This window comes from Penicillium manginii, assembly GCF_028828005.1.
Source record: "Penicillium manginii strain IBT 31320 chromosome Unknown utg000007l:1.0-2284322.0:1.0-2285126.0, whole genome shotgun sequence".
In the NCBI taxonomy this organism is placed as follows: Eukaryota; Fungi; Ascomycota; class Eurotiomycetes; order Eurotiales; family Aspergillaceae; genus Penicillium; species Penicillium manginii.
In genome coordinates, this window is record NW_026643108.1 from 629,147 (window position 1) to 654,582 (window position 25,436).

At 49.3% G+C, this 25,436-nt stretch overlaps 10 protein-coding genes across 10 annotated transcripts; 3 read left to right on the forward strand and 7 right to left on the reverse strand.

The window, feature by feature from the left end:
• Positions 1-594: 594 nt before the first annotated feature.
• N7533_010158 (ATP-binding cassette family ATPase ARB1) lies at positions 595-2,491 on the reverse strand (the record flags this gene model as incomplete). Its single annotated transcript, XM_057106808.1, has 2 exons — positions 595-1,863; positions 1,934-2,491. 2 exons carry the CDS (start codon positions 2,489-2,491, stop codon positions 595-597), a joined length of 1,827 nt encoding a protein of 608 aa, XP_056956025.1.
• A 589-nt stretch (positions 2,492-3,080) lies between these two features.
• N7533_010159 (HPP family protein) lies at positions 3,081-4,062 on the reverse strand (the record flags this gene model as incomplete). The annotated part of the gene is made up of 2 exons (XM_057106809.1): positions 3,081-3,659; positions 3,757-4,062. 2 exons carry the CDS (start codon positions 4,060-4,062, stop codon positions 3,081-3,083), a joined length of 885 nt encoding a protein of 294 aa, XP_056956026.1.
• Positions 4,063-4,926: 864 nt separating this feature from the next.
• N7533_010160 (uncharacterized protein) lies at positions 4,927-5,992 on the reverse strand (the record flags this gene model as incomplete). Its single annotated transcript, XM_057106810.1, has 2 exons — positions 4,927-5,166; positions 5,237-5,992. The coding sequence occupies 2 exons, from the start codon at positions 5,990-5,992 to the stop codon at positions 4,927-4,929; spliced, it is 996 nt and encodes a 331-aa protein (XP_056956027.1).
• A 647-nt stretch (positions 5,993-6,639) lies between these two features.
• On the reverse strand, positions 6,640-7,910 carry N7533_010161 (putative NAD binding Rossmann fold oxidoreductase; the record flags this gene model as incomplete). The annotated part of the gene is made up of 5 exons (XM_057106811.1): positions 6,640-6,774; positions 6,812-6,852; positions 6,910-7,401; positions 7,475-7,570; positions 7,628-7,910. The coding sequence occupies 5 exons, from the start codon at positions 7,908-7,910 to the stop codon at positions 6,640-6,642; spliced, it is 1,047 nt and encodes a 348-aa protein (XP_056956028.1).
• A 384-nt stretch (positions 7,911-8,294) lies between these two features.
• On the reverse strand, positions 8,295-9,305 carry N7533_010162 (O-methyltransferase; the record flags this gene model as incomplete). Its single annotated transcript, XM_057106812.1, has 3 exons — positions 8,295-8,336; positions 8,419-9,168; positions 9,252-9,305. 3 exons carry the CDS (start codon positions 9,303-9,305, stop codon positions 8,295-8,297), a joined length of 846 nt encoding a protein of 281 aa, XP_056956029.1.
• A 1,063-nt stretch (positions 9,306-10,368) lies between these two features.
• On the forward strand, positions 10,369-11,857 carry N7533_010163 (uncharacterized protein; the record flags this gene model as incomplete). The annotated part of the gene is made up of 2 exons (XM_057106813.1): positions 10,369-10,615; positions 10,683-11,857. The coding sequence occupies 2 exons, from the start codon at positions 10,369-10,371 to the stop codon at positions 11,855-11,857; spliced, it is 1,422 nt and encodes a 473-aa protein (XP_056956030.1).
• A 758-nt stretch (positions 11,858-12,615) lies between these two features.
• Positions 12,616-15,092, forward strand: N7533_010164 (MARVEL domain-containing protein; the record flags this gene model as incomplete). The annotated part of the gene is made up of 4 exons (XM_057106814.1): positions 12,616-12,783; positions 12,862-13,181; positions 13,248-13,748; positions 14,417-15,092. The coding sequence occupies 4 exons, from the start codon at positions 12,616-12,618 to the stop codon at positions 15,090-15,092; spliced, it is 1,665 nt and encodes a 554-aa protein (XP_056956031.1).
• Positions 15,093-17,590: 2,498 nt separating this feature from the next.
• Positions 17,591-18,091, reverse strand: N7533_010165 (uncharacterized protein; the record flags this gene model as incomplete). Its single annotated transcript, XM_057106815.1, has 1 exon — positions 17,591-18,091. The coding sequence occupies one exon, from the start codon at positions 18,089-18,091 to the stop codon at positions 17,591-17,593; it is 501 nt and encodes a 166-aa protein (XP_056956032.1).
• Positions 18,092-19,275: 1,184 nt separating this feature from the next.
• N7533_010166 (60S ribosomal protein uL24) lies at positions 19,276-19,930 on the forward strand (the record flags this gene model as incomplete). Its single annotated transcript, XM_057106816.1, has 4 exons — positions 19,276-19,294; positions 19,380-19,411; positions 19,468-19,548; positions 19,658-19,930. The coding sequence occupies 4 exons, from the start codon at positions 19,276-19,278 to the stop codon at positions 19,928-19,930; spliced, it is 405 nt and encodes a 134-aa protein (XP_056956033.1).
• A 1,140-nt stretch (positions 19,931-21,070) lies between these two features.
• On the reverse strand, positions 21,071-21,702 carry N7533_010167 (uncharacterized protein; the record flags this gene model as incomplete). Its single annotated transcript, XM_057106817.1, has 2 exons — positions 21,071-21,116; positions 21,296-21,702. The coding sequence occupies 2 exons, from the start codon at positions 21,700-21,702 to the stop codon at positions 21,071-21,073; spliced, it is 453 nt and encodes a 150-aa protein (XP_056956034.1).
• Positions 21,703-25,436: the final 3,734 nt, after the last annotated feature.

The window sequence follows — 25,436 nt, forward strand, 5'->3', positions numbered from 1 at the left end:
AACCCGGAGTGGGCTCTACAAATTCACCCAGTGATGTACTTGGAAGACAAAAGACAGAATGGCAGCCAGTACAAATCATCAATTGACTAGACTACCTTCATCAAACCTTTCAGTTTCTTTCCTTTCTTCGAATCTACTCTATCCAAAATGCAGTTGCGGGACAACATTGAAAAGAAAAACCAGCACAGGCAGAATAACCTTGCGCTGAGGGGGGAATGAGTTCATGACCAGTACCTAAAAACAAAACAAAGCAAACATAGCTCCCCCAGCCCAGACAAATCCTCTAGTAAGGGCAGGAAACAGGGAGACCACCGATCTAAGAACATGAACCAAAAAATCAAGCGCCGCGCCCATCATGAAGAGAAAGAATCCCCGGAGCAAGACCTAGCTAGGCTCAGGTCCGGTGGGATATTCTCGGTGCGCGAGGCTGAACTTTTTCTGACATTGCAATTCCTTCGAATTCTCGTCTAGCATTTCGTCGTCATCAAGGGAAACAGTTTTGGGGGAAAAAAAGAAACCGTTTGAAAAAAGAAGATATTTATAACCCGTTTTAAAGCATGCACAAATGGTATACCGCACAGTAGTATACGGGCTTTAGACGGCACCGGCATCCAGCATCTTCTTGCGCAGGTAGTTCTTGTAAGCGCCGATGGTGCCATCCCAGCGGCGGACAGTCTTGTGCTCGCAGACCAAGATGTCCTTGGCGATCTTGTCGAGGAGACGGAAATCGTGAGAAACGACGACAACACCACCCTCATAGGCGTTGATGGCATCGGCCAGGGAGTCGATGGTGGGGATATCAAGACCGTTGGTAGGCTCGTCCAGCAGGATCATGTTGGGGGACTCGATGGCCAGCAGGGCGAAGACGATACGGGACTTCTGGCCCTCGGACAGGGTGCCCATGATGGCGGTCTGGGACTCACCGCTGAGACCGTAGCGGCCCAGCTGCTGGCGCCAGTACTGGTAGTCCTGGGACTTCTCGGGGAACTTGTCACGGACGAACTCAAGCGAGGACTTGGTCAGGTCGAGCTGCTCAGCGGAGTGCTGGGAGTAGACACCGAGCTTCAAGTGGGTGTGACGGGAGACACGGCCACCAATGGGGCTCAGCTTGCCGGTCATGAGACGGAGCAGGGTGGACTTGCCGACACCGTTGGGGCCGACCAGGGCGGTACGGGAGTCCATGTCGACACCCAAGTCGAGGTGCTCGTACAGAGTGTCGGCCCACTCACCGGAGTAGGAGAAGCTGACATCGTCGAAGGACAGGACGGGAGGAGGCAGCTTCTCGACATCAGCGAAGCGGAAAGTGAAGACACGGTCGGAAACGACGGGCTGGATGAAACCGTCGGCCTCCATCTTGTCGAGAATCTTTTGGCGGGACTTGGCCTGACGGACCAAGTTGGCGTAGGTACCAGCGGAGGCAATGAACTTCTTGATGTGGGTGATTTCCTCTTGTTGCTTGGCGTAGGCCTTCATTTGGTTGGTCTCCTGCTCACTACGGGTCTTGTGGTAAGAATCGTAGTTACCACCGTAGTAGAGGAGCTTCTGGCCGCGCATGTCCAGCATGGTAGTGCAGACACCGTTCAGGAAATCCATGGAGTGGGAAACCAGAATCAGGGTACGCTCCCACTTCTTCATGTACTCCTCCAGCCACACACAGGCCTCGAGATCCAAATGGGCAGTGGGGTCATCGAGCAGAAGCAGCGAAGGCTTGACGAACAGAGCCTTGGCGAGGGCAACACGCATACGCCATCCACCGGACATATCCTTGGTCTTCTTGTTAATGGTGACCTTGTTGAAACCCAGACCAGTCAAGATCAGGGAAGCACGGGTGTGGAAGGTGGAGGGGTCCATCTTGTCCATACGCTGTGAAGGGTGTTAGTCTATTTCAGATGGAAGGGGAAAAAGAGGCAATGAAGTTATGGAAAACACTCACGTCGTACAGATCCTCGAGGATAGGGCTCTCGGGACCATCCTGCTCGAGAATATCCTCGGCACGCTTCTCCATGGCGTCCAGCTGGGCCTGAGCCTCACGAACAACCCACTCCAGGGCACCGTATTCGCTGGGAGGGGCACCCTCGTTCAGCAGGTAGATATCGATGTGCTCGGGAATGGGGTACTCGCGGGTAGCGATGGACTTGAGAAGAGTGGACTTTCCGCAACCGTTCTCACCGAGCAGACCGTAACGACGGCCGAAGTTGAGCTCGAGGGTGGAGTCGGTGATGAGGACCTTTCCGTGGAACACCAGGGAGGCAGATGTGATCTTGACATCGCGAGAGGAGGGAATGGAAGAAAGAACACCGGTGGTGACACGATCAGACAGACCGTGCTTATCCATCTGGGCTGTGAGCTTCTCGACTTCCTTCATCTTCTCCTCGTTGGTTGCGGGCTGCTCAGCGCCGGCATCTTCGGTGACCTCCTCTTTGGAGCCCTTCTTGGTCTTCTTGTCGTCGGCACGCTTTGCCAGACGCGCGGCCTTGGAGGCGGAAACCATGTTGGCGGATGTAGAGAGCGTGAAAAACGAGTTGTAAAAGGGGGAGGTAGGGGTGGTTTTGGAAGGAGGAGGGAGGGGGGGAGGGAGAGAACGGCCAGGTATCTCAGGAACGAAGAGATTGAAGGCAAAAGAAATGCAAAAAGATTGAGTGGAGCGGGTTTGGCGGGGCGGAGAGAGGGGCGAAATTTGAGAAGTTCAAGTGGGGGGTTGTAAGCCCTTATCGATAGAAATGGCTGGGATCTCTAAGCTCCGACGTCAGAGAATGAGAGAGAAAAAAATTCAAAACGAATTGTGGGCCTTGGCTTAGGATTAAAGGGAGATCCTAATGAACTTCGTCCTCGTGTGTGTATAACAGCAAAGCAGAGACCAAAAAAAAAAATTCAGATGGTGGGCCTGGCCGCTGATTGGATCTGCCGACGTCACCGCATTATGGCCTGAGAAATCAGGCGGAACTTTGCCACTTCATGTTTACTGTACCTCTACGGAGTAGTCTACTCCATAAGCTGACGAGAATGGTGGGAACTGTGGTATTTACGGACTAACTCAGACTTCCCATGGGCCATATGAACAATCATCATATTTACAATGTTCACAACCTCGCACTGATCCGATCCAGAACCAGCCTCTCTTCAGCAGACACAAACACCCCGTTGGGTACCCATATGTCACCTCGCTCCACAACCAGTCGCCGGGGGACATCCGTCAGGCTCTCTTCATATTGACTGCCGGTTTGGGCTCTTTTCTCTTGATCCGATTCAGCATCCACATCCCGAGCTCGTGAAAGAGGTTGCGAGGTCCACCAATATAATGGGTATCGTCGCTGGATATTGTTGACCACCAAGGCAGCAGACTGCATCAGCGTGATGCCCAGGATCATCACCGGGAATAGGAACCAGCCTAATCCCACCGTCTGTGCATTCGTCACGGCCAGCAGTGCTGTAGCTCCTGCCGGCGGGTGCACCGTTCCCGTCAGCACCATAAGAGCGGTAGTCACACCGCAGGCCAACGCGCCGCCAAGCTCGGTATATTGTTCAGCATTCGGGTTGAGCGCGAAAAGCTTGGAGATTCCGACTCCGACGACACAGGCAATGATCTGACTGAAGAATGCATTTCGTGGCTGCGCGAGGGGGGACTCGACGACGCAGAATTCGATCACGGCGGCGGCACCCTGGTTGATATTGGTTAGTCATTGCTTGTCTGGGAAGGTGGGCATGGACTGCATGGACGACATGCACGGCGTTAAGTAAGGGGAACACTGCACTTACAAAACTTCCGATAATTGCTGGCGCATTTCGATCCTCAAATGAAGGTACTCGCTTGGAGACACTGGCCACCAGGGCCACGCCAACAAAGGCTCCCACCATCGACCAAAAAGCAACCATAACATTGCCAAGCGGCTTCGGGGCTTGACTTCGATACCCCAGGAAGTGAGCGATGGGCTGCGGAACAAGATTCCATCTTGGCGCTGGGACGAGCGGGTTCAAGAACCGATCGATGTCGAAGTTCCAGCTGGAGATGTTGGAGAGGGCCTTGGACGAGGAGCCCTTTCCCTGCTGGGATGATTCGGGCATGAGCGAATACTAAGCGGACTTCTTCCAGCAGTGTCGTATTCGTCCGTCAGTCTCCGGGGACTACCTTTGACAACTCTGGGGGAAAACCAGCCCTATGAAGAATCTATAAAAGAGCATCTTACCGCGTGGGTACGACGATCACAAATGCTCCGCGTCACGCCTTTCAGATATCTCCGCGGGCTTGTCTAAACCTCCGTAGTCGAAGAGGTACCATGACCGTCTTTCCTCTGTTCGACTGGGTCCCAATTCCTCCTGGTTGCGGCCGGTTCACCACTCAGCGAATTTATATTGTGTAAGAGAAACTCCATTTTGGGACTGGCGGCTTGGCATTGATGATGTCATCCATGCATTGCCGAGATCGTCTACATAGTGCTACTAGTAGTATGTATTAACAACCCGCGACCTATGGAGTACAGCATGTGGATGCACTCTATAACAGGGAGTGCCCCTGAATGATTATGATGGTTAGTGATGATCTACACGATTCATATCATTTGGTAGAAAACTTGTAGAATATCACCATGCATTTATATCTAAATTTTGAGAAAGAGTAGTATTTCATCTAAGCAGCATTTGTAGGGCTGAAGCTTGTCAACCTTGGAATGCATAACTAATTCCAAGAATGTTCTAGTTCTAGAAGCTCCCGCCTTCCATATGATAGCTACCTCGGTACCACAGTGGAGGTCCATCAATCAAATTGAAACAGACTCTGAGCTAGTCTAGCCCAGATCATCATCAACTCAAGCCATGGACGGGGTATACCATAGACACACTTCAGGCATTGAATCCCCCAGGCCCTTCCAAAAGAAACAAGCAAATCATCAAAATTATCACCCACTAGAAGTGCCCCCATCCCTCCCCACCTCAAACTTCACCGACATTTCTATAAACCTCCTCCCCCTCAATCTGAAGCGGCAACCCAACACACCAAGCCCTAGGAAACTCCATCCCCCACTTCGCCATCAAACACCTCAAATCCCGCTCATCCCCCGGAACAACATTAACAAATACCCGATCCCCATGAGACCTCGGTTCCGAATGCACAGCACCCTCGTCCTCACCAACGCGAAAAAAGACACACTCGCCCTGCCGGGACTGCACCGTCTGATGCGGTTTTAGATCCGTCGCCAGGCGGGTTCGGACCGTCTCGGCTGCGGACGCACAGCCCACGCACCGGATTGAGAGGCAGATGTGGCCTGGGTTTTCGTTTTGGACGGCCGCTTTTGTGGTGCGTTGGATTGTGCGGGCGAGGTTTCTTTTGGAGTTTATGAAGAGGGTTCCTGGGCCTAGGAGTGTTGTGCAAAGTTTCCAGTCTGGGGGGGTTCGGGTTTGGTGTTATTATTTGCGCGTTTTTGGGTGGAGGTTGAGCTTGAGCTTGGGTGGGTTGGGGGTGGATGAATGGGTTTAGGGCATCGTAGTCTGGATATCTGGTATGCTGGGTTTCATAGTAGTTTCGTGTTGTGAATCTGAGTTTCTTCGATAATGATGACTTTGACACTGTCTTTTGCTTTGTTGTGGACAGCGGAGAGAAGAATAGGTCATCTGTGTGCCAGCGTGGGACGTCGAACTCTGTGGATCCTTGCGTAGCCCGTACGGTTAACCAGTAGTGCGCGAGGTTATTCGCTGCGAGGAATTCGTGCACGTAGGCCAGGAACGAGAAGAGGGGGGTCAGCAGGGATCCGTTGACGGTGGCTTGAGCCCAGGTGTGGAAGGAGGATGGGAGGCTATTTTCTTCCAGGGTTAAGAGGGGACCGCAGTATGTCCATGATGAAGACACATTGAGTGTGATCGGGTTATCTGATGCTTGCGACAGCGATTCCAATTCCCCGCCGGCGTTGGAGCCGGGGTGTTCAGATGAATAGGGAAGGAGTTGGAAATCGGGGAGGGAGTCAGCATCCATGCTGGAGAGACCCCTTTTCAATTCCTCCATCCTGGCCAATCTCGCGATAGTGAGGGGAGATGGAGCTGTTTTGATCCACGGTATAAATTGCGAGGCTGTCTGCTCGGGAGATGACAAGATTGGCGGGCAGGCTGCAATGCTCGAGCCCCTAGCCTCTTCTCTAGTCTCATCCTTTCTGCATAGCCCTCATGTGACAAGGGTGTTTGAGACGCAAGGGAATAACGTGGCCAGCCACGTTGTCTGGTTTCATGGACACAAGTGAGATGTCTGGAATTCTGTGGGACCAACGAATCGGGCAGCAAGTTCCAGCAGTTCCAGTAGTTGGGTACGGTGGGGAGGGGAGCCTCTAGGAGAAGATCTCGGCTTAGCGGAGTCCCTCAACTTTGACACCCTGGACCACAGGGATTTTCAATTATTTTCTACGAATAGACTCCCTCCAGGTATCAAAACATCTATTTAATACTGCTCCTAACATTTCCAGCTAATCATGCCGTAAATTGATCCGATTGATTATAGTACCTGCTTCCATGCCACAGTCTACAAGTATCAAAGGGTTGTAAACAACTGCAAAACTTTAAATCAAGTGAGTAGCACGGCCCAAAAACTTTGATTTTCAGTCTTGAGAGCGTCTTCTAATCATAATATTCATTGCTTTTCATTTACATTATATTACTAATCTAAACATCCAGAGTACGGCCAGTGGCAGAGCTCTCGCGAGCCAACTCAATCAGGCGAATAACCTGGCTGGCCTCAGCACCGCTAGCAGGGAGATCACCCTCGCCGCCGAGAGCACGAACGAGCTTGCGGTAGTACTCGGTGTAGGTGGGGGGGCTCGACAGTGGGGAAAACCTCCTTGACGGTCTTGCCATCTTGGATGGTGGTCAGAGTACCTGATAGGCCGTTAGCAGGTGTTGATGAAAGTGGAGGAAGGACTTGGAAAAACATACCATAGCGCTCGCTGGGCTCACGACCGTACCCGTTGTCCTCGGGCTTAATTCCAGCCTTTAATTGGTCCTCCTGGATATCCAGGTGGTACTTCTTGAAGCTTCCCTTGTCACCGCGCACCCAGAAGCGCAGCTGCTCCTCCTCGGGGCTGACAACGGTGGCCTTGGCAGTCACCAGGGTGCCATTGGCATAGTGCAGCAGAACGGTGAAAGAATCTTCGAAGCCGTTGGTGTTGACGGCGCGGGCGGAACCGATGAAGCCAGTCACGCGCTTGGGGAGACCAAGCAGGTGGACGGCCTGGTCGAGCAGGTGGGTGCCCAGATCATAGACGGCCGAACCACCGGGCATGACCTTGTTCTTCCACTTGTGGCCATCAGCGGCGGGCTCCTCGGGGCGGTGGCGGTCGAAGTGAGTCTCGAATTCGGAGATGCGGCCGAGAGAGCCGTTCTTGATGAGCTTGGAAAGGGTGACGAAGTCGGCATCCCAGCGGCGGTCTAGTAGCGATATTGTCAGAAGGAGCACTGGAAAGTAGATTGGCTTGGTTGGGGAATTGAGGGTATGACGTACTCTGGTAAACGGCCAGCTGTTTCTTGTTCTTCTCAGCAATCTGGACAAGCTCGGCGGCCTCCTTGAAGGTGGGGGTGAAGGGCTTCTCGCAGACAACTAAAATATCACCACATCAGTAAGATTCAAAGCAGGACAATGGTTCCCGAGACTAACCGTGCTTGCCGGCCTCGAGAGAGAGCTTGGCCAGGTCGTAGTGAGAGTCGGGGGCGGTGGTGATGATCACGATGTCCAGCGCGGGGTCCTGGACCATCTCCTCGGTGGTACGGTAGGACTTGACGCCCGGGTGGTCCTTCTCAGCATCATCGTCGGGCTTGGGAGTACGCTGCACAACGGCATGAAGCTTGAGCTCGGGAATCTGCGAGACGAAGGGAATGTGGAAGATCTTGGCGCTGAAGCCGTAGCCGACAACACCGACGTTGTAAGTTTTGGAGGCCATTATGAATAGTTGGATAGATAACTGTAGGTGATATGATATGATACGATACGATAGAGACAGAGGGGAAACGGCAGAACTTATACCCCCCCACGGATTTTCAAGGCCGAACGCGGGGGAAGGTCCTGGCGACGGCAACCTTTGGATCCGGCGGGGCAAAAAGCAGTCACCGACGAGTCGGCCTGCCGGAATCCCAATCGGCCTGGATTTTTGACACTCGGCTTGCCTTGGAGTATATTAGCGGTTCCGCCGGACTTCTGTCACCCCAGTTTACTCTACTAACTGCTACTCTTTCTATGCAATACAATGCTTGATAATCAAGTCCATTCAATTGTGGGTCCCTACCATCCCACTCTATGCCTTTGCCATCCTGGGGCATGCCTTTGCCTATTCTTGGATCCCGACACATCGCGTGACTTCAATGGCATCCTAGTCGATGTGACTTTGATTAGCAATTGCAACTTCCTCTCCTCGATGATCTCTATCATGACATATTTCGGAAATGACTCACTTCTTCTCCCTCCGGCTGATGCAGCTCGCTCTGGTACACGAGATTAGGGTTCCCCACCGTCTCAAAACTCGGTACATCACCCTGTGGCATAAAAGAATTGACAGTACGCTCGAGGATTCCCTTGATATCATATCCCTTGCTAGGTCCATCCTTGGCCACCTCCCGCTTCTGCTCAACCGTACTGCGGACATATTCTAGATACGGCGGGTTTCCGGGGAACAACACATTATCTGCCGCCAAGACCGATCCAGGGACAATCATTCCATGGTGCTCAAGCAGCTTGAGGTCGGTAGTGTAGGCGGGCTTGTAGTGGTCGATAAACAACAGTTCGATGGTTTTGATCTCTCCGGTACGGTACAACTTGTCCAAGGAAAGGTCACTCCGGCCCACAATCACACGCACAAAGTCACGAAGTCCGGCCAGTTCGATCAGCATGTTCGCAATAGCGGCATACTCTGGATTCAGTTCCAGACTGATATATTTCTCTCCGCCATTGCGGCGTGCCGCCTCGCCGAAAAGGATGGCCGAGTATCCCGTATAGCAGCCGAGTTCGATCATGATTTTGGGCTTGATTTCGTCGATTAATTGCGTTACAATCTTGCCCTTTGGTACGCCGACGGTCATCATGTAGTATTCTTCTTCAAATTTGTCCATCAGGTCCAGCACTTTCTGTGGATTTCCTCTGATTTCGTCCATATTTGGCTGTTCGTAGATGAAATGGAGGAGTTTCATCTCTCGGCCTTTCCCACTCTGTATTCATTGATTGCGATTAGTCCTCTGTGATACTTTGTAGACAGAGATTCAATTCAGAGTATGCCTCAGAAATCACTTACCAAGCGCCCACCCATATCGGGACGCGCAGAGGTGGACTGCTGAGTGACCGACATCTGGGAATGTATGGAGGGGAAGAATAAAGCTGGGGAAGTATGAGATGCAGGGGAAGCTGTGAACCGTAAGCCGTTGAGGAGATCTTGATGTATTAAAAGGAAATCTGGCCAGGTTCGAAATCGCCCGAAAATTTACTCTCTTTGGTCACGGAGGCCGGCGAGTAACTATGGCATATAAGTACCCTATAGGCCCTGCAGATCCCATGTGGTCCCGATTGCGGCCCCTCCTCGTCTCGGGAATAACTACTCAACGGAGGGCAAAGGACAAGTTAGAGAGTGGATAACCCTTCTCCGAGACTCGAAGCCGACTAAATCCGTCCTCCGAGATGGAGATAACCTTAAAATGGTTTCTTCGGAGATCCCATGTGTGCAGAGGAACCACTATGTACATACTTCGGGCGATTAGCCCTAAACGGGTAAGCCAGCGCGGCCTGCACCTTTCGGGGGAATTGGTGGGTAAGATGTACAGAAGTTGGCATTCTATGTACTCGGATATTTGAATTTTCAAAATCTCACCATTCTCAGTTTACTGGTAGGTGACAGTAATTGGATCAGAACATTTAGCTGAAGATGTACCAACCAGTTACCTCACTGGTTGCCTGGCGTAGTAACTAGTAGTTATACTGGTGGTACTTACTCGACCGTTTTGTGGAGTAGCACAAGCTATTGTCACATCTTCAACTAACTAGTTAATTACTACCTACTATACTGAACGTGCGGTAACTAACTAATGGACTGACCAGTCGTCTTCGTGACCGCGGATACAATTCTTCCTCATAGTCGGAAACCGAGTTCCTCCACCAAACAGACTCCGACTGAAGAGAATAGGCCGATCGGGTCTAACTGCTTATAGGCCAGTACTTGAGAGTTGTCATTCAAGTTGAGCACTGACATTGACACTGAGATTGTATTGACTGGTGCGATCTCGATCTGCATGTGCCGATCGCCCCTCCTCCAGCCTCCCACTTTACTTTCTGCATTCTTCACGTCACCACTTTCAACGCCCAGCTCGCACTTCACATTTCAATTTCACCGGGCCACTGCATCTCCCTAATGCTTCGGAATGGCATCCAAGCAGAGGTCGCATCTCCTCATGAAGACGGTCCAGGCCTCCTCTCCGATCGAGGTCTTATCTAACACATTCTGGCACCTCTTCCGGATTTCCGTCTCGTTCGCCCTCTTGTTTGCGGACAACACCATCCTCGTAACCGCGCTAATTCTTGCACGTCTTCAATATGTGGCTGATCGATATCATAAACCACGACATGATCTACCGTTCTACCCCAAAACCGTGTTGATCACGGGTATCGGTACCCCCCACGGTTTAGCTCTCGCCCGAGCTTGGGCTGCGGGGGGGACACCATGTGGTCGGGGCAGACGTCGCCGACCTCGATCTCCCCATTCGATCGGGCGGAAGTATGTCCCGTACTCTTCTCACCTTCTACCGCGTCCCCAAGGATCATTATATTTCCCGCATCCTAGACATTGTCCATCGCGAGAAAGTGGATGTGTGGATCCCTTGCTCACCCAAGGCAACCGCTATTGAAGATGCGACTGCCAGACAAGTGATTGAAAGTCGGACGAGCTGCAAATGTATCGCTTTTGACACCGATTTAGCCACGCGGTTCCTTCACACCGACTCTTTCGCGCAATTTCTTACTGAGAGGAATCTCCCTGTGGTAGAGCGTCATCAGGTGAATTCGCGTGACTCGATCCACAAGATCTTGCATCGGTCGCCCAGCAAGTCATATCAGATCCAGCGACTAGGCTCCAGCTCGAAGGAAGCTGGCCTACTTCTACCGAAACGCACACTGAGCAAGACATACTCTGAGGTCAGCGAGATTCAGATCAACCAAAACTATCCGTGGATCCTTCAGCAGCAGACTCGACTCGGGGAATTCTATGCAGATATACTAGTGATCCGGGGTCATGTCCATGCCATTAAAGTCCGGCTTGCGAAGGCTCAAAAACCCCACTGGGGTGCATCCCCACTGGACGAGGCGCTGGCCACGGCCATCCATCGTCTCATGCAAAGCTTTGCCGTGAAGGGGGGAGCGCGTATGACGGGGCACCTTTCAGTTCGACTCCTAGTGGATGAAGAGTTCGACCACTCGTCCGTTCGACATACTATACATATTGCGGACTGTGTTCCGGGTGCTGCGGCTGCGGAGAATCTCGTTCGCGATGCGACCTGCCCTGTTGCTGGCTATCTTGCTGTACTGGCACCTGAGCCTACGAACCAGGCTAATTGGGAGGTGGTGGCGTCGCTATCCCCAACTCCTCGCCCTGGATCGAGATTGATTGGGATTGAGAGTGAGATGATCATTAATTCGCCTTTGGCTTTCTTTCCTTTCAAAATCGCCAAGCGAGCGAAGGCCCTTATGGAGACGGAAGCGGTGCCTTTTATCTTTTGGAGTCACCCATTGTTCTCCTTCCAGGATCCTTTTCCTTGGTGGTGGCATGTGCACGTGTACCAACCATTGCGCGAGATATGGTTGTTGATGAAACAAATCCGGGAGATTGGGATCGCCAATGGGTCATTGTGTGGATGATGGGAAATCGAATGCAAGTTTATGAATTATGAAGGCATGAATGATGGGAGCGCTTAGTTTCGGGATTAGATATAGCGATGAATTCAGTATACCCAAAAGGGAACTACTAACTCCTATGCTCCATAACCATGGTCCACGCCAACTTGTACCATGTGGTGACTATGACTATGACTACTACTAACTAGTAGTATGTACATGCTTACGTCCGTAAGCTCAGTGCACACAAGTAGCATAGACTGCGAGAACTAGCACTGCCGAGTGTATCGACTGCCGCGCCGCGTCTCCACTTTGTGGCTGAAGGGCCCCAAAATAGAAAACCACGGGCTGTCGCCTGGGCGATCGTCCAAAGACGAAACTCGCCCGCGATAAAACAGTCCTTGACATCAGCTCTGATCGATTACTGATTACTTTTCACTCTTCCCCCTCACCTCGTCGATCCCCCTATCCCTATTACCCCCCCAACTACACCCATACTCCATACTTTAACTAGTATTACGGAGTAACAACCAGAACCATCCCGCATCTCCACCGAGGGTCACCTACGACAGCCAAGAGCCTGAGGCGTTGCGTGTCCCCCAAGCCGCCCCATTCTTATTATTTCCTCAAGTTCCAACATTCTTGACCACTGCCTTTGGGTCTTTCATAACCCCCATACTTGTCAATCATACCGAGCTTGATTTGACACCCTTCCTCTCCCGCGGGTGACTTTAGAAAGGGTTGAGACTCCCTTGCAGTCCGTCGTCTTCACTTTTACAACCATGGCCAAATTCCAGATCCCGCGGCCCTCCGGCGGTAACCTGGGAAGGACAAAGAACTTGCTTCATTTCACACAAGCCCTCATCATCTTCGTTGCCTGGGCCATGACCATCGCCATTTGGACCAAGGGCGATGGCATCGACGGCCGTACCGTTTGGTACTGGATCTTGGTAAGTTGTCGAAGTTGCCAGTCTTGGTAATCCTGAACCTCGAATTGAACCTTGCAGCTGACAGCCCTGGGTGCATAGTGTTGGATCAGTATCCCCGCCTTGGTTTACCTCGCTGCCGTCCCCATGTGGCCCCGGGCCCGTCGCTTCGGAAATGTTTACGCTTTCGCCACGGTCGATGGACTTTATGCGCTCTTCTGGTTCAGCGCATGGATCTGTCTCGCTTCCTACGTCGCACAAGGCAAGAGTATCGGCAAGTCCAGCGATAGTGACAGCGACAGCGATCAGGATAAAAACAAGCGAGCCAGCAGCACCAAGAAAGGATGCGACAACTGGGCATACGGCAGTTCGAGCAAGTGCAATGTCAGCACTGCCACGACCATCATTGGTGTTGTGATCTTGTAGGTCTATGATTTACTTTCTGACAGCGAGATAACCTTCCTCTAACTGGCTATTTTCTTCTGCAGCATTCTCTTCGGAATCACCACCTGGTTGTCCCTCCGCAACGTCATGCACTTCCGTCGCACCGGTACCCTCCCTGATGCCGTCTCCGACCCGACCTTCGCCGCTCAATCCAAGGCCGCTTTCTCCAACAACCCGCCCCACGACTTCGAGGAGGACGAGGATGACTTCCGTTCCGGCCGCGGCGGTGGCATGGCAGCCTCCTCGCGCGGCGACCAGGATGAAGACTACGCCCTCCTACAACAAAACGAAGCCGATGAGACGGGCCGATCCGCAATGCACGGCGCATATGATCCCACCGCACCCGCGCCTAGCAGTGTTCTCCACGACTACGGCAATACCAGCTACACCGGCGCAGAAACCAGCTACGGCGGTTCCAGCACTAGCTACGGTGATCACACCACTAGCTATGGTGATCGCAACACTAGTTACGGTAGTGGCCAGGCACCACAGCAAATGCCTTATTCTCCATCTGAATATAGCACAACAATGAGCGGATACCCGCGGTAAGAAAAAGTTTATGTGGGAGGTAGTGGGAAGAAGAGCCCTGGATGGCATGGAATGCTCGCAATGAATACCCCGATATCATCACGTCGCTCTGCTTGTTTTTTTTTTGTGTCTTGACATAACATGACCACGGAGTGGAGTTGGCAGGCGCATTTGTTTTTGGCTTTTGTTGTTGTTTTTACTCTCATGGGGAGCGTAGGCATTGGCTGCCGTCATGATTCAGGCCCTCGGGCAACGATTGTACTTTCTGGATGTAGCAAATAGATCATATTGATGTGAATTGTGATAGTCAATTATTCGTCAGTAGACTCAGTACCCTCCAATTAATCGAGTTGCATAAAGCATTTGCTTGTGCTTGTGCCTGTACCTGCCCCGGATTGGCAGAATCCCCACCGCCCCCGGGCTTTTGGAGGACAGCTCGCCGCAACTCGCCGCGATCACCTTCAAGTTGAAATACCACTCCATTTCTCAGAGGTGCATTGCATGATAAGAGAATCTGCACATTTACCCTCTCCCTGGTATGAATCTCACGCCCCTTGAGTCTTGACCTAATCCCCTCCCGCCATCCCCACATTCCATCCCATTTCTATTCACCATCTACATCGCAACACTAGCTAACATAACCACTCCCAGAACCAAAGCGCACACACACACACATATTTTCAAGAAACAAACCGGACTCAAGTCCACCACCCACCAAAATGGCCAGCGAAATCGACCTCTACAACCAATACCCCCTCCACATGGACCCAGCCACAAAAGCCATCTCCCTCCCCCAATCCACCGCCTACACCACCATCCAACAAACCACAGTCACAAACGAACTAAACGAACTAAACGCTCTCCACCGTGCCCTCCTCGCCCTCGACCCGCCCAACATCCCCCCACCCCCGCTGCCCGTAAACCCCAAGCGCAGCGCCCAAATCACCAAGCTCCGCGAAACCGCCAACACCGCCTTCCGCAAAAACAACTACGCCGAGGCCATCCGCCTCTACACATTCGCCATCGACATGGGCGTCTCCCGGCCCGGATGGGAGCCCGTTACGCTGGCGCGCGAGGAGTTGGCGGGTTTGTATGGGAATCGGGCGCAGGCGCAAATGGCGCTAATGGCGTGGCCGGAGGGACTGGTTGATGCAAAGCTGAGTGTTGACTCGAAGCCGTTGGGGAATGTTAAGGCTTGGTGGCGGGTTGGGAAATGTTTGGCGGAGATGACGAGGTATGAGGAGGCGAAGGGGTTTCTTAGTAAGGGGATTGAGCTTGAGGGGCAGGGGGATGGGGCGAAGGAGTTGGTTGCGTTGTTGGTTGATGTTGATGCTGCGTTGAAGAGGGTTCAGGGTGCTTAGATTTTTGAGTTGAGGTTACAGTTTTTTCTTGGGGTTGGGGACTGTTCATGTTTCTTTTCCCTCCATGAAGTATTCCTTCCTTCCTTTATCGATTGCATATGTACTGGCTTGGTTTGGCTTGATGGCTTCCAAGGCTGGTTGACGATTCCCGAGATTGTTATGGCGTTTAGGATGAATTGATTTTAAGTTATTTTTGTTTGGTTCCGTACTAGATTTCAAGGTTTCTAGGATTGATATTCCAAGTTCTTCCAGGGTTCCGAGCGGTTCACACTAAAGGACTATATTAGTAGTACTATCTACCTAATCCATCCAAGTTCAGCAACCATCATCATTCTTACTGAGGATGTTCAGTCAATACCAACCTTGGTAGATACCTAGGTAGGTTTCAGCAACCCCCAGAATCCAGCTTAAACCTTCCTTGAAACCCTTAAAGGTTCTTCAAATTCAAGTTGAAGTTGGACCTAGGTTGATATATAATATGTCTGCCACTTGCCCAGGTGGGCATCTCGAAATTTCAATTTTGTTAGAACAGATAGAAATTGACATATTTTCCACGTTAAACTGACTCTTACTTAAATTTGAAACAAATCCAATCCAATTAAATACTCCAAACCCAAAAAACTACCATATTGGCCCATCTGCTTGTCAATATAATGTGTAAGTAGTAGTATACTGCCAGTGGGGTGATCCAAGCTCTCACCGCCCCACCAACCTCCATTTTCCGCCCCCACGGCCCAATCATACATATTTAATGATCCACCCACCATAAAAAAAAATCTACATCTGGTGCCACTTCAACAAATGCAAAAAGACAACTCCGATAGGGGGAATCGAACCCCCGGCTGCCGTGTGAGAGACGGCGATGTTAGCCACTACACCATATCGGACTTTGTTGAAAGATTGTCGATTATTCTGCTATATGAAGATTCGAAACTTTGGGCTTGGCGCTCCTTGTCCGCGTGCGTCCCCTTGCGTGGTTCTACTAGTATACGTCAAATAATAGTGACAGCATCACAATAATAGGAGCATGACGAAATACCCGTGCCATTGTTGAAAAGGCAAGTTTCGGCGTGTACGCTGGAATTTCTAAATGAAGGCGAGACTGTATCGGAGGCCGAAGGCAAGAAGAAGAACCATGTCGTTCTCAGACTCACGTTTGCAGTAAGCGGCGGGAAATTGCTGCTCACATTGAACTCAAGCTCGATATGCCTTTTAATACCGGTCCCTCCCGAGAACACCATGCCAAACTCTGTGAAACTGTCCAGTTCACCTAATATACTACCAACATGTCCGAAAGATATAACCAGGGACGAAAATAACAGCTCTAATAGAAGGAATATAGTTCTCGCGCGATCACGAGCGAGAATCCTGTACCACAAGACAGTGCCACTGCTCATGCCATATGACGGAAAATAGGTTTGGTCGCTACTGGGGGCTGGAGTACACGCCGCTTTCGATAATTCTCGGGAAACGTGACAACGATAAATGTGACATGAAGGGTGTTCGCTGGAGATTTCGATTGTCTTCAATAAACATGGTGTTACATGGGCACTTCTTATGGTTTTCGAATTTATCTTTGGCTTGGGAAAGTATTCTCTGCGGCCTGCCCTCAGCGTACAACGAGTAGTAGCGTATACATCGCTAGGCCTTGAGATCCTTTGGAGATGTCGAAACGGTCGTCTTTCACTCCTCGACGCCCAGAACCAATTCCGTGAATTGAATAGATCATCATCTCCCCTGCGACACCACATCAATCAGGGACGAGACAACTACGTTCAGGTAAACTATCCCATAGAAACACTTGAGTGAAGCCTAGCTAATGGATTTCAAGGAACTGCTTTGTTACGGCCCTTGGACGAATCAAATGATATAATTTGCCCTTCTTGACCTATCTGCTATCGAGCTGGATATGAACCTTGAGGACGAAGGAAACAAGTGCCTTTTCCATCTAATATTAGATGATGATTATCCTGACAGAGGCTACATAACAGATTACATCTGAAGTGCGCTTGGTGGATTGGGGAAGGGCGCCATCTCGATCTACTTAAAATGAATCTCCACTGTGGATTCAATCCCAGTGGAACTGATTCGCCGCTCTTTCAAAAATGGCCCTCTCCTTGTTCGCCTAATTGGATTTCTGAAGAATCAACAAAGGATTCCTTCTTCATCGAATTTCCGACAATTCTTTCAATCGATAATCCGGGTGAGTGCATTGATTCTTATATTCGCAGCAGTTATTTATGACCAATTTCCCCCCTAGGATTTGGAGGATCAATCCTCTTCAAGACGCTGTTCTATCTGGATTAGTGGAGACCCTCCAGTCTTTTATTTCAAATGTGATGATCTAGGAAGATCATCGGAATTTTCTGTGACAGACACCTCTGAACTTGGCAGTCTATAGCCCGGAAAAGTTTAGAATGATTCTTGATGCCAAGTATGACTTGAATGCTACAGATAGGTGGGGTATCACCCCGCTAATGTATGCTGCTGCACTAGGACTAAGCGATGTCGTTAATTTGCTTATTGTCGAAGGTGTAAAAATAGAGATGTATGATACCCACTGGAATCGGAATTTCATACGCTATGCGTCTGTGCGTGGACACTAGGATTAAATTCTCGAATCCCTTAACACCATATGGCAATGCTACAACGAAGAGGTTTTCCAATACCATGTTGGCATGACTATTATACGTTGGGTCTCTGAAAATACTTGGCTTGGCGAACGAAGAGCAAAGATATTGGAAAGCCTTCTCGAGCTCTTCGAAGACGTGGATTTCACATTCGAAGATCTGACTAGAGGGGAGGAAGCTAACAATTTGCTGCATTATATTCAAACAGAAGAAGAGGTTCTGATAATTGTTCGTTACGGGTTCGATGGATTTTATCAACTCAATGGCAGCGGTGAGCTTGCAGTTTCTTCGCTCGCAAGTCGCAGCACGGATTTCAACTTGTTTCGGTGCTGTCTTGACCATGGAACTGATGTCAATCCGCACTGTCATATTTAAGCTGATAGAGCATCTCAACCGGCTTTCTCATACGACCTGGGATATTATCGATTCAATCAGGCTCTGTTTACATCGAGGGCTCGACATCTTCCATACAGATAGCTGTAGGTGCACCTGTTCTTTTAACGATTGCCATACCTCGTCTGGATTTAATATCACGTTCAAACGAGAAATACTTGCTAAAGTGTCTAGAGCAAGCTTTGTCTGGGCCTTTGAATGGGTCTCAATTGTTGAAGAGTTCCACGGCTACGAGGCAGCAAAAACGGTATGTCTTTCGTTTATTCGGCGGATGCGCTTTGACCTTCTCAAGATAGCTCATGTATGTTGTCACAAGGGTAAGGGTATAGGTCCAAAGGGGCCCCTTGGCTCCCGGAAAGTCATCGGGGATGTTCGAAATCCATTGGACGTGGAAGAAGGCACGATCAGGGGCTGGAGGAAGAGATGCAAAGGTATACCCGAGAAAGCTTGGAGACACTCAAACGTCTTTGGCTTCAGTTACTCAAAAAAATGTGTGACGAGGCTCTTGAAAAGCACGGGAAAAATTTGAAAGGGACTCGGAAAGGAGAAAGCCAACAAACATGGTGAATTGCCGAAAGTGATCCATTAATGGATTATATTCCAAGTGTGCCGGAGCTAATATGATCTTATTAAAACTGGATGGTATGAAAGACGAATAAACTGGCTTGCTGAAATTGCGAGTACGATGGAAATTTCGCTTCAAAAGATCAAACAATCCTTGGGAAGCGAAGACTTGGAGGAAACAAGATCGGAAAAGATTGATGGAAAGACTATTGTGGAACAATTCTGGACATTTATGAAGGCAAGGGAGCAGGGAAATCATTGAAAGACTAGGTAGGTGTTGAGAACTGAAATTTATTGTAACTATTCTGTTCGAGGGCCGTTTCTTTGTACTGGAATATCGTTCAAGTGTTCACGTGCATCTATAACGAGTGCCAGATCGTTTGGTTCACGCTAGTCCGAATATAGACTAGCTGTGGTGATTAAAGACCCACCTCTCTGACCAATCACACACCCATCGCGAGCCCTAGCCGACTTACGTGAGCAGAACATCATGTGACGCACAACCGACCCGCATGCTGCAATATTCAAACCACGAATTCTCATCCCCGACCAACGACAACCCCATCCATACGACCCTGAAGGAGGCACCGTTCAAGATGACTGTTCGCAACCACGGTGTGTACTCACAATCGCCTTGCGCACCGCGCTATCCCATCGAATTTCCCCGATTCAAAAATACTGACGGATTTGTGTGCTGCAGGTATCGCCTCTTCGCGGAGCAAGTCCCGCAAGGTAATTATCGATCAACCACCGACCGACCGAAGACAATCGACTCACAATATTTACAGGCTCACTTCTCTGCGCCTTCCAGCCAGCGTCGTATTCTGATGTCCGCTCCTCTCTCCACTGAGCTGCGCCAGGAGAAGAACGTACGTTTTCCTCCGAGCCCATACACCCACGAATCCGATGAGGAAAAATAAGAAGAGGCAGAAAAAACCACACAATGGATCGAAATCTAACACAGTCTGTCTTCCACAGGTCCGCTCCATCCCCATCCGTGTCGGCGACTACGTTACCATCACCCGCGGTTCCCAGAAGGGCCGTGAGGGCAAGGTCACCTCTTCCTACCGTCTTAAGTTCGTCATCTACATTGAGAAGGTCTCCCGCGACAAGAGCAACGGCCAGAGCGTCCCCATCCCCATCGCCCCCTCCAACGTCGTCATCACCAAGCTGCACATGGACAAGGACCGTGAGGATATCCTCGCCCGCATTGCCAAGGGCCGTGAGGCTGTCCAGAACAAGTCCGCCTAAGGGATTCATGATGCATGGGGTTTAGGTCTATTTTGCAGTGGCGGTAATAGCGCAAGTTTGTTTAAGGAGCCCTCGAAAAAAGAGGGATAACCAATCAATACGAAATCAGGCGCATTACGGTCAATGAAAAATGAAAAAATATCGTTCTTCTTCCATTCGGTGTCAATTCTTACAGAGCCATATCCATCTTTTCCTCCGACTTTCCGACAATGTGCTGTCTGGTATTGTGGCTATGGTAACCGGAGGTAGAACAACCTGTGCTCAGGGACATGCTCGATTCATCGAAACTGAGTCGATGCCAGAGTCTTCACTTGAAGTTCAGGCTGGTATCTCGACGTCTTGAAAATGTAGGAACACCATGAATCACGTTTTCCGGTTGTACGGCTCCCCGTAGGAAGGCCAGCAGACGAATAGACTAGACTCCAGAATTGGGACTATTCCACAATATTCAAAAATATCCCACCATGGGCAAATGTAAAGCTGGAACCTGAGTAGATCGATGATTTGCGGGGTCAGATCCCCCCATTGACACCGCCAGGGTTATTGGACCTCTCCTAGTCTTGCTGCCGAAACATCCATGGGTAGGCCTGACTTCCCGGCCAAGTCAGGCTTTCATTTCACGGATTTTCTCTTTTTCAACCACTCGCCCATCGTCGCTTTCTAATCAATGTGTAAAGTTGAGCAAGTCTGAATGGCCAGTGGGTCCAACATGGAGAGTGTTTTATCCCGAAATTTATTGACGGAATTAGTGAAACGACAACTAATACTCCGTAGTGCCAGTAGTAATAGAACTTCGGAGTCGTTTAGTGAAGGTTAATGTTAGCACTCCAGGGCTGTTCGTTCAGGTATCTATTTTAACCTGAGCAAGAGATTATTATTATGACCTTGAAAATTAGCCCTGGAGGTCTGACCACCTGGGCACTATCTTACAGTCATTGAGAAATTTTGACATCCGTGACCGACGTTATGGCAGCTTCCTTACTAGAACTACTGATGGCGGTCATTCTAGTATGCTATACGGCTTGACATGTTCCAACCTTGGAAGATTCATAGGACTATTATGATACCTATGCATAGAGAAAGAAAGCCATGAACCAATTGCAGACATGCTGTGACCAAACCACGGCCCAGCAAATCATTTCATTTTCCAATTGAAAGGGCCATAGGAGTAAAGAGCGAAATGGCTCTAGGAGCAGTATAGTGTTAAATGTAAATACAGACAAAGAGCCTTGCCTTTAGCTCACCGAGAAAACGAATATCTAGCAGCTACAACCACAGCTGCGACTGGTAACACATCCCGCACCACAAGCATATGTGGTTGTTCCACAGTCTTGCCAGTTTGAACATGTAGTCCACGCACCATACCCACCTTTATTCGCTGTCCAACACCATTCTCCCTTGTTCTTGTCTCCGCAAGACTTCCAGCAATAACCACCATCGCAGCCATAAGGTGCCTTCTTGTAACATCTCTGTGCGGCAGATTCTTCAAGGGAAGACCGAGTCTGGACCTGAGTAGAGTTTTGGTTCTCATTCACGTTCACGGGGGCCTCAGAGGAATCCCCACCACTATTGAAGTTATGAGCGAGAGGGTGTCCTTCGCATTTGCGCACATCCGCCTGAGTCACGCCGACAGGAAGGTCGATATCAAGAACCTTCATTTTTCCACCGAGATCTTTGCACTCCAGGTCGGCATCGTTGGTTTCGGGAATGGCAACCGAGAAAACCGTAGTGACACAGGTGACCAGGAGTAGGATGTTCTTGATGAAATGCATATCGAGTCGGTCTAAAAACAAGTCAGTGTATTGAATGTGAGATAAGAGCTGAAATTGTACATGTTTTAATCCAATTGCACGCCGGGTCTTTTGGTTGAGTGCGTAGTACTCCTTGGGTGAACCTTGATTGAAAATAGATGATAAAATGCCAGTGATTGTTCTGATTATAAGAAAACCTGGCAGGTCAATGATGTTTATATAGGTATCCAAGTCTCCTGCGAAACACTTGCCATAGATCAGCTCAGACTCGGACCAGGCCAGAATTTCTTCTGCAACTTGAACGAGGCTTTGCTATTCAAACAGCCCTGGTCTGCTGAGGTAGTATTCTTTTTGGCCCCTGCATGGTCATGCCTTTTATCGGCCCCCAGGACTTGATTTACGGAGTACTGGTTGCCTTAATACTGTCATCACTGGACTGCGATGTGTATATCTCCCCCTTTTTAGGCGAGATGATGATCATTTTCATAGTAACATCAGGCCTGCCAGTGATGGAATGTTTACTCCAAGAAGCATTGGAAGACCTAGAGCCAATCTAATGCTCGGACTTTTGAGCAAGATTACCTAACAGATGCAGGGCAAAATCAGGGAGAACGCCTAAAATCTGAGCTGCAGATCAGCCTTGGGGCCGAAACCCTTTTCGTACGCAACCCCTTGATATCCCAGGTGCCAAAGCATCTCAGTGGTACCATTATAGAGAGAATGGGAACCACCTACCTAGGTACCTAGGTAATTGGTTTCTTTTGGGTGTCCGATTTATGATATCTGATAGATTAGGTATGTAAAAAGTGACAGACGAGTGAAGTAGTATTTCAAGTTCCTACTAGTAGGTGAGAATTCCGAAATTTCTTACTAGCCATTCCAGTACTTGTGAGCTTAACCACGCATCATAATGCCCCTGCTTATTGTGGAATCTACCAATGCCTCTCATTGGTGTTTTGTAGTACTGCGGTGTAACCCATGTTGATATAATTACCGCTGCGGGGTAAAATGAAAGAAGGGGGATGCTATTGTTAGAATGAAGTTGCCCTGGGAGAGAGATCTGGCGGGTTACTCTTTCTCATGAGTATTATTTATCAAGAGATAGCCCTGGAAGTTGATCATAAAGGAAATAAGACATGAATGGACTCCTCAGTTCAAGAGAGAAATGTTCGTTTCTTGGGCAGTCACGCGACACAAATTACAAGCGAGTCAATTTACACGCGGAATTTGGAAGGCAATCGGCTTGTTCACCCTGTATGACTCGAGGCTGACCGACAAGACTTCCCCAAGCATTTATTTATCCCTTTTTACATCTTGGCCATCGAGATTACTGCATCGAGATATGTAGGTGGTAAAAATGATAATGTCACTACGGTAAATTCGTCATCCACCACTTTATTTTGCTTACGTTCTGACTTTCTGTAGTCGCCTGGCCAAGTGCCGCGCCCATTCTCTCCCAAGCAACGACCAGAAAAGCTTACATCCCCCTAAGGACTTCTAGAATTTTTAAACCTGTCTGGAACCTTGGAAACTTCATTTAATTCAATCAAATTATATAAAGTCTGGTACCAGTAGTACTAGTACTAGCGCTGTCCTCAGTACCATGACCTAGGTAGAAACTTTGAAGATCAACCAACTAGTAGGTAGTAGTAGATACAGGCTACCTAGGACAGAAGGAATGCTAGTGATTTGATTACTAGGTATCATCTGAAAACAGACGAAGGTACTTTGAAAATGACGCACAAAGCGTGGCCAAGCAGACTAAGATCCTTTATTGAAGATCCTTTTCATCCTTACCTGTTTTTCCCTAAAAACAATTAAAGTTGAATGTGATGAATGAAGTGTTGAGGTGTAATAGTCTCAGTTTTCCTAGGCGGCATATTGGTACTTTGACCTGAGATTCGACCCTTGGCAGCCATAAACTACTAGTAGAAGTATTCAAGTCCGAGTAGTTACACTCTGTGCACTACTAATACAAGAAAATCACCTGGGGATTTTATTTTTCTTATTCATTGTGATCAGAGGATTGCTGGAACTAGTAATCAATTTTCCGAAAGGGTGAGTTTCTAGGTAAGTGGATTTGTAATTTGGAATAGTCCAGCCAAATGCCAGCGTATACGCTCCAGGGGTGAGATTTGTAATGATCGAATAGGAACTTGGAAGCTCTACCATAGAGATATACTATACATGGTAGACCTATACGGGAAGAGAACACGAGGGACGAAAAAAAATCATTGGGCCCGGAGATTGGAGGTCGCCTGATCTGTTCCCGAAATGGATACGAGAAGCTGCTCCGGGGTTGTGTGGTTTCGGGAACTTGCAGGGGTTATTTGGCCTTGAAATGGTAGTATTCTGCGAACCTCGGATCTTCCGCTTGCTGATTTCATAAAACCCAGCGAAAATAGCATTGTAACCCGGAAGGGGAAATTGATGCCGATATCGCTGCAACTTGATGGTGTGAATTACATTCAAGGTTCATTGCGGACTGCCAATGAAGATATGTTAAAGCGTGCTGGTGTTGGTCATCGTTGATTTTATCCCCAGAAAAAAAAGAGAAAAAAAGAGTCTATATTTTCAATGTTTTGAGTTCTGGTTAATCTTTCAGTTTGGGTGTTTGTTCAAGGATGCCCAGGCGCCATGAAAGATCTGGAATTCTGGTGATGTTTCGACTCCGGCTTTCTCCTACTTTTGGTATTTTCTGGTCATGTCTTCAGCGTGCTTAAAGTCGAAAGGCGGATAGCTGCACATATTGAGACAGAATCCGAAAATAATAGCGGAATATAGCCCTATAAAGTCTGGATGCCCCTAGCATTACTGAGAGAATCTAAGGAAGGTGCTATTCATTGCTAATTGGAGGTATTGGTAATATGGATAGAGACACCGCTAGGTACGTAGTAGTCGAAATAACCTACCAGTACTAGTAAGGTAGTTTTAGCGGTGTTTCGAACTGCAGGATGGATCACGATAACGTGTATGATCGCATGCCCAACTTCTGAATACCATGGGAGAGTAGGTACCGTTATATATTTAAGGATCTTTTTGCTGCTCTTGAGAAATATACTAGTAGCAGAGTACCAAGGAGTCTCTCTGAGCTTGGGACGAGTTCCATGCAAGATACCCAAGCAGAGCCTTGAAACTTTTGTCTAGCCTAAATCCTTGGGAATGGTAGCTGTCCAACAGGCCATCACAGCAAGCATAATTCAAGTGAACCGAATCTCGAGAAGGATCAAACCAAGAAATTTTGACTTTCGAGTTTAAGGTTGGGATCAGATAGTGGGGAGTACAAGGATGGAGTAACTACTAGTTAGTATAGCCCTGTTTACCACTAGTAGTGTTCTGTAACGGGGAAGGTGCCTAGGTATATGATATATCGTACCTAGGTACTAAGCTATAATATATTTGGGGAACCTTGCAATGTCGCATAATGCCTTTGATCTGTTCTCAACTGCAAACCGTGCTCAAAATGGTCTAGCCCTAATTCCAGATGATTCAGGCGCTACCTCCGAGTGGTCGCCGAGTCGGAGTCGGGCGCCTATCGGCTTTACCCGTTGAAACCGGGAAGAAGCTCGAACTCCGAGAGGTGGATATGTTTATGCGTCGCTTCTAGAAGGGCTAAACGGGAATACCATGTGAGAAGAGCAAATCCGAGCGGAGTCATTCCAATCATTCCAGCCATTCCAGTCAGTCCGATATCGCGGGGGGGTCCTCGCAGGCGCGCTTAACCCGAATAGGCTTAGCGTTGACATGGAAGGGCG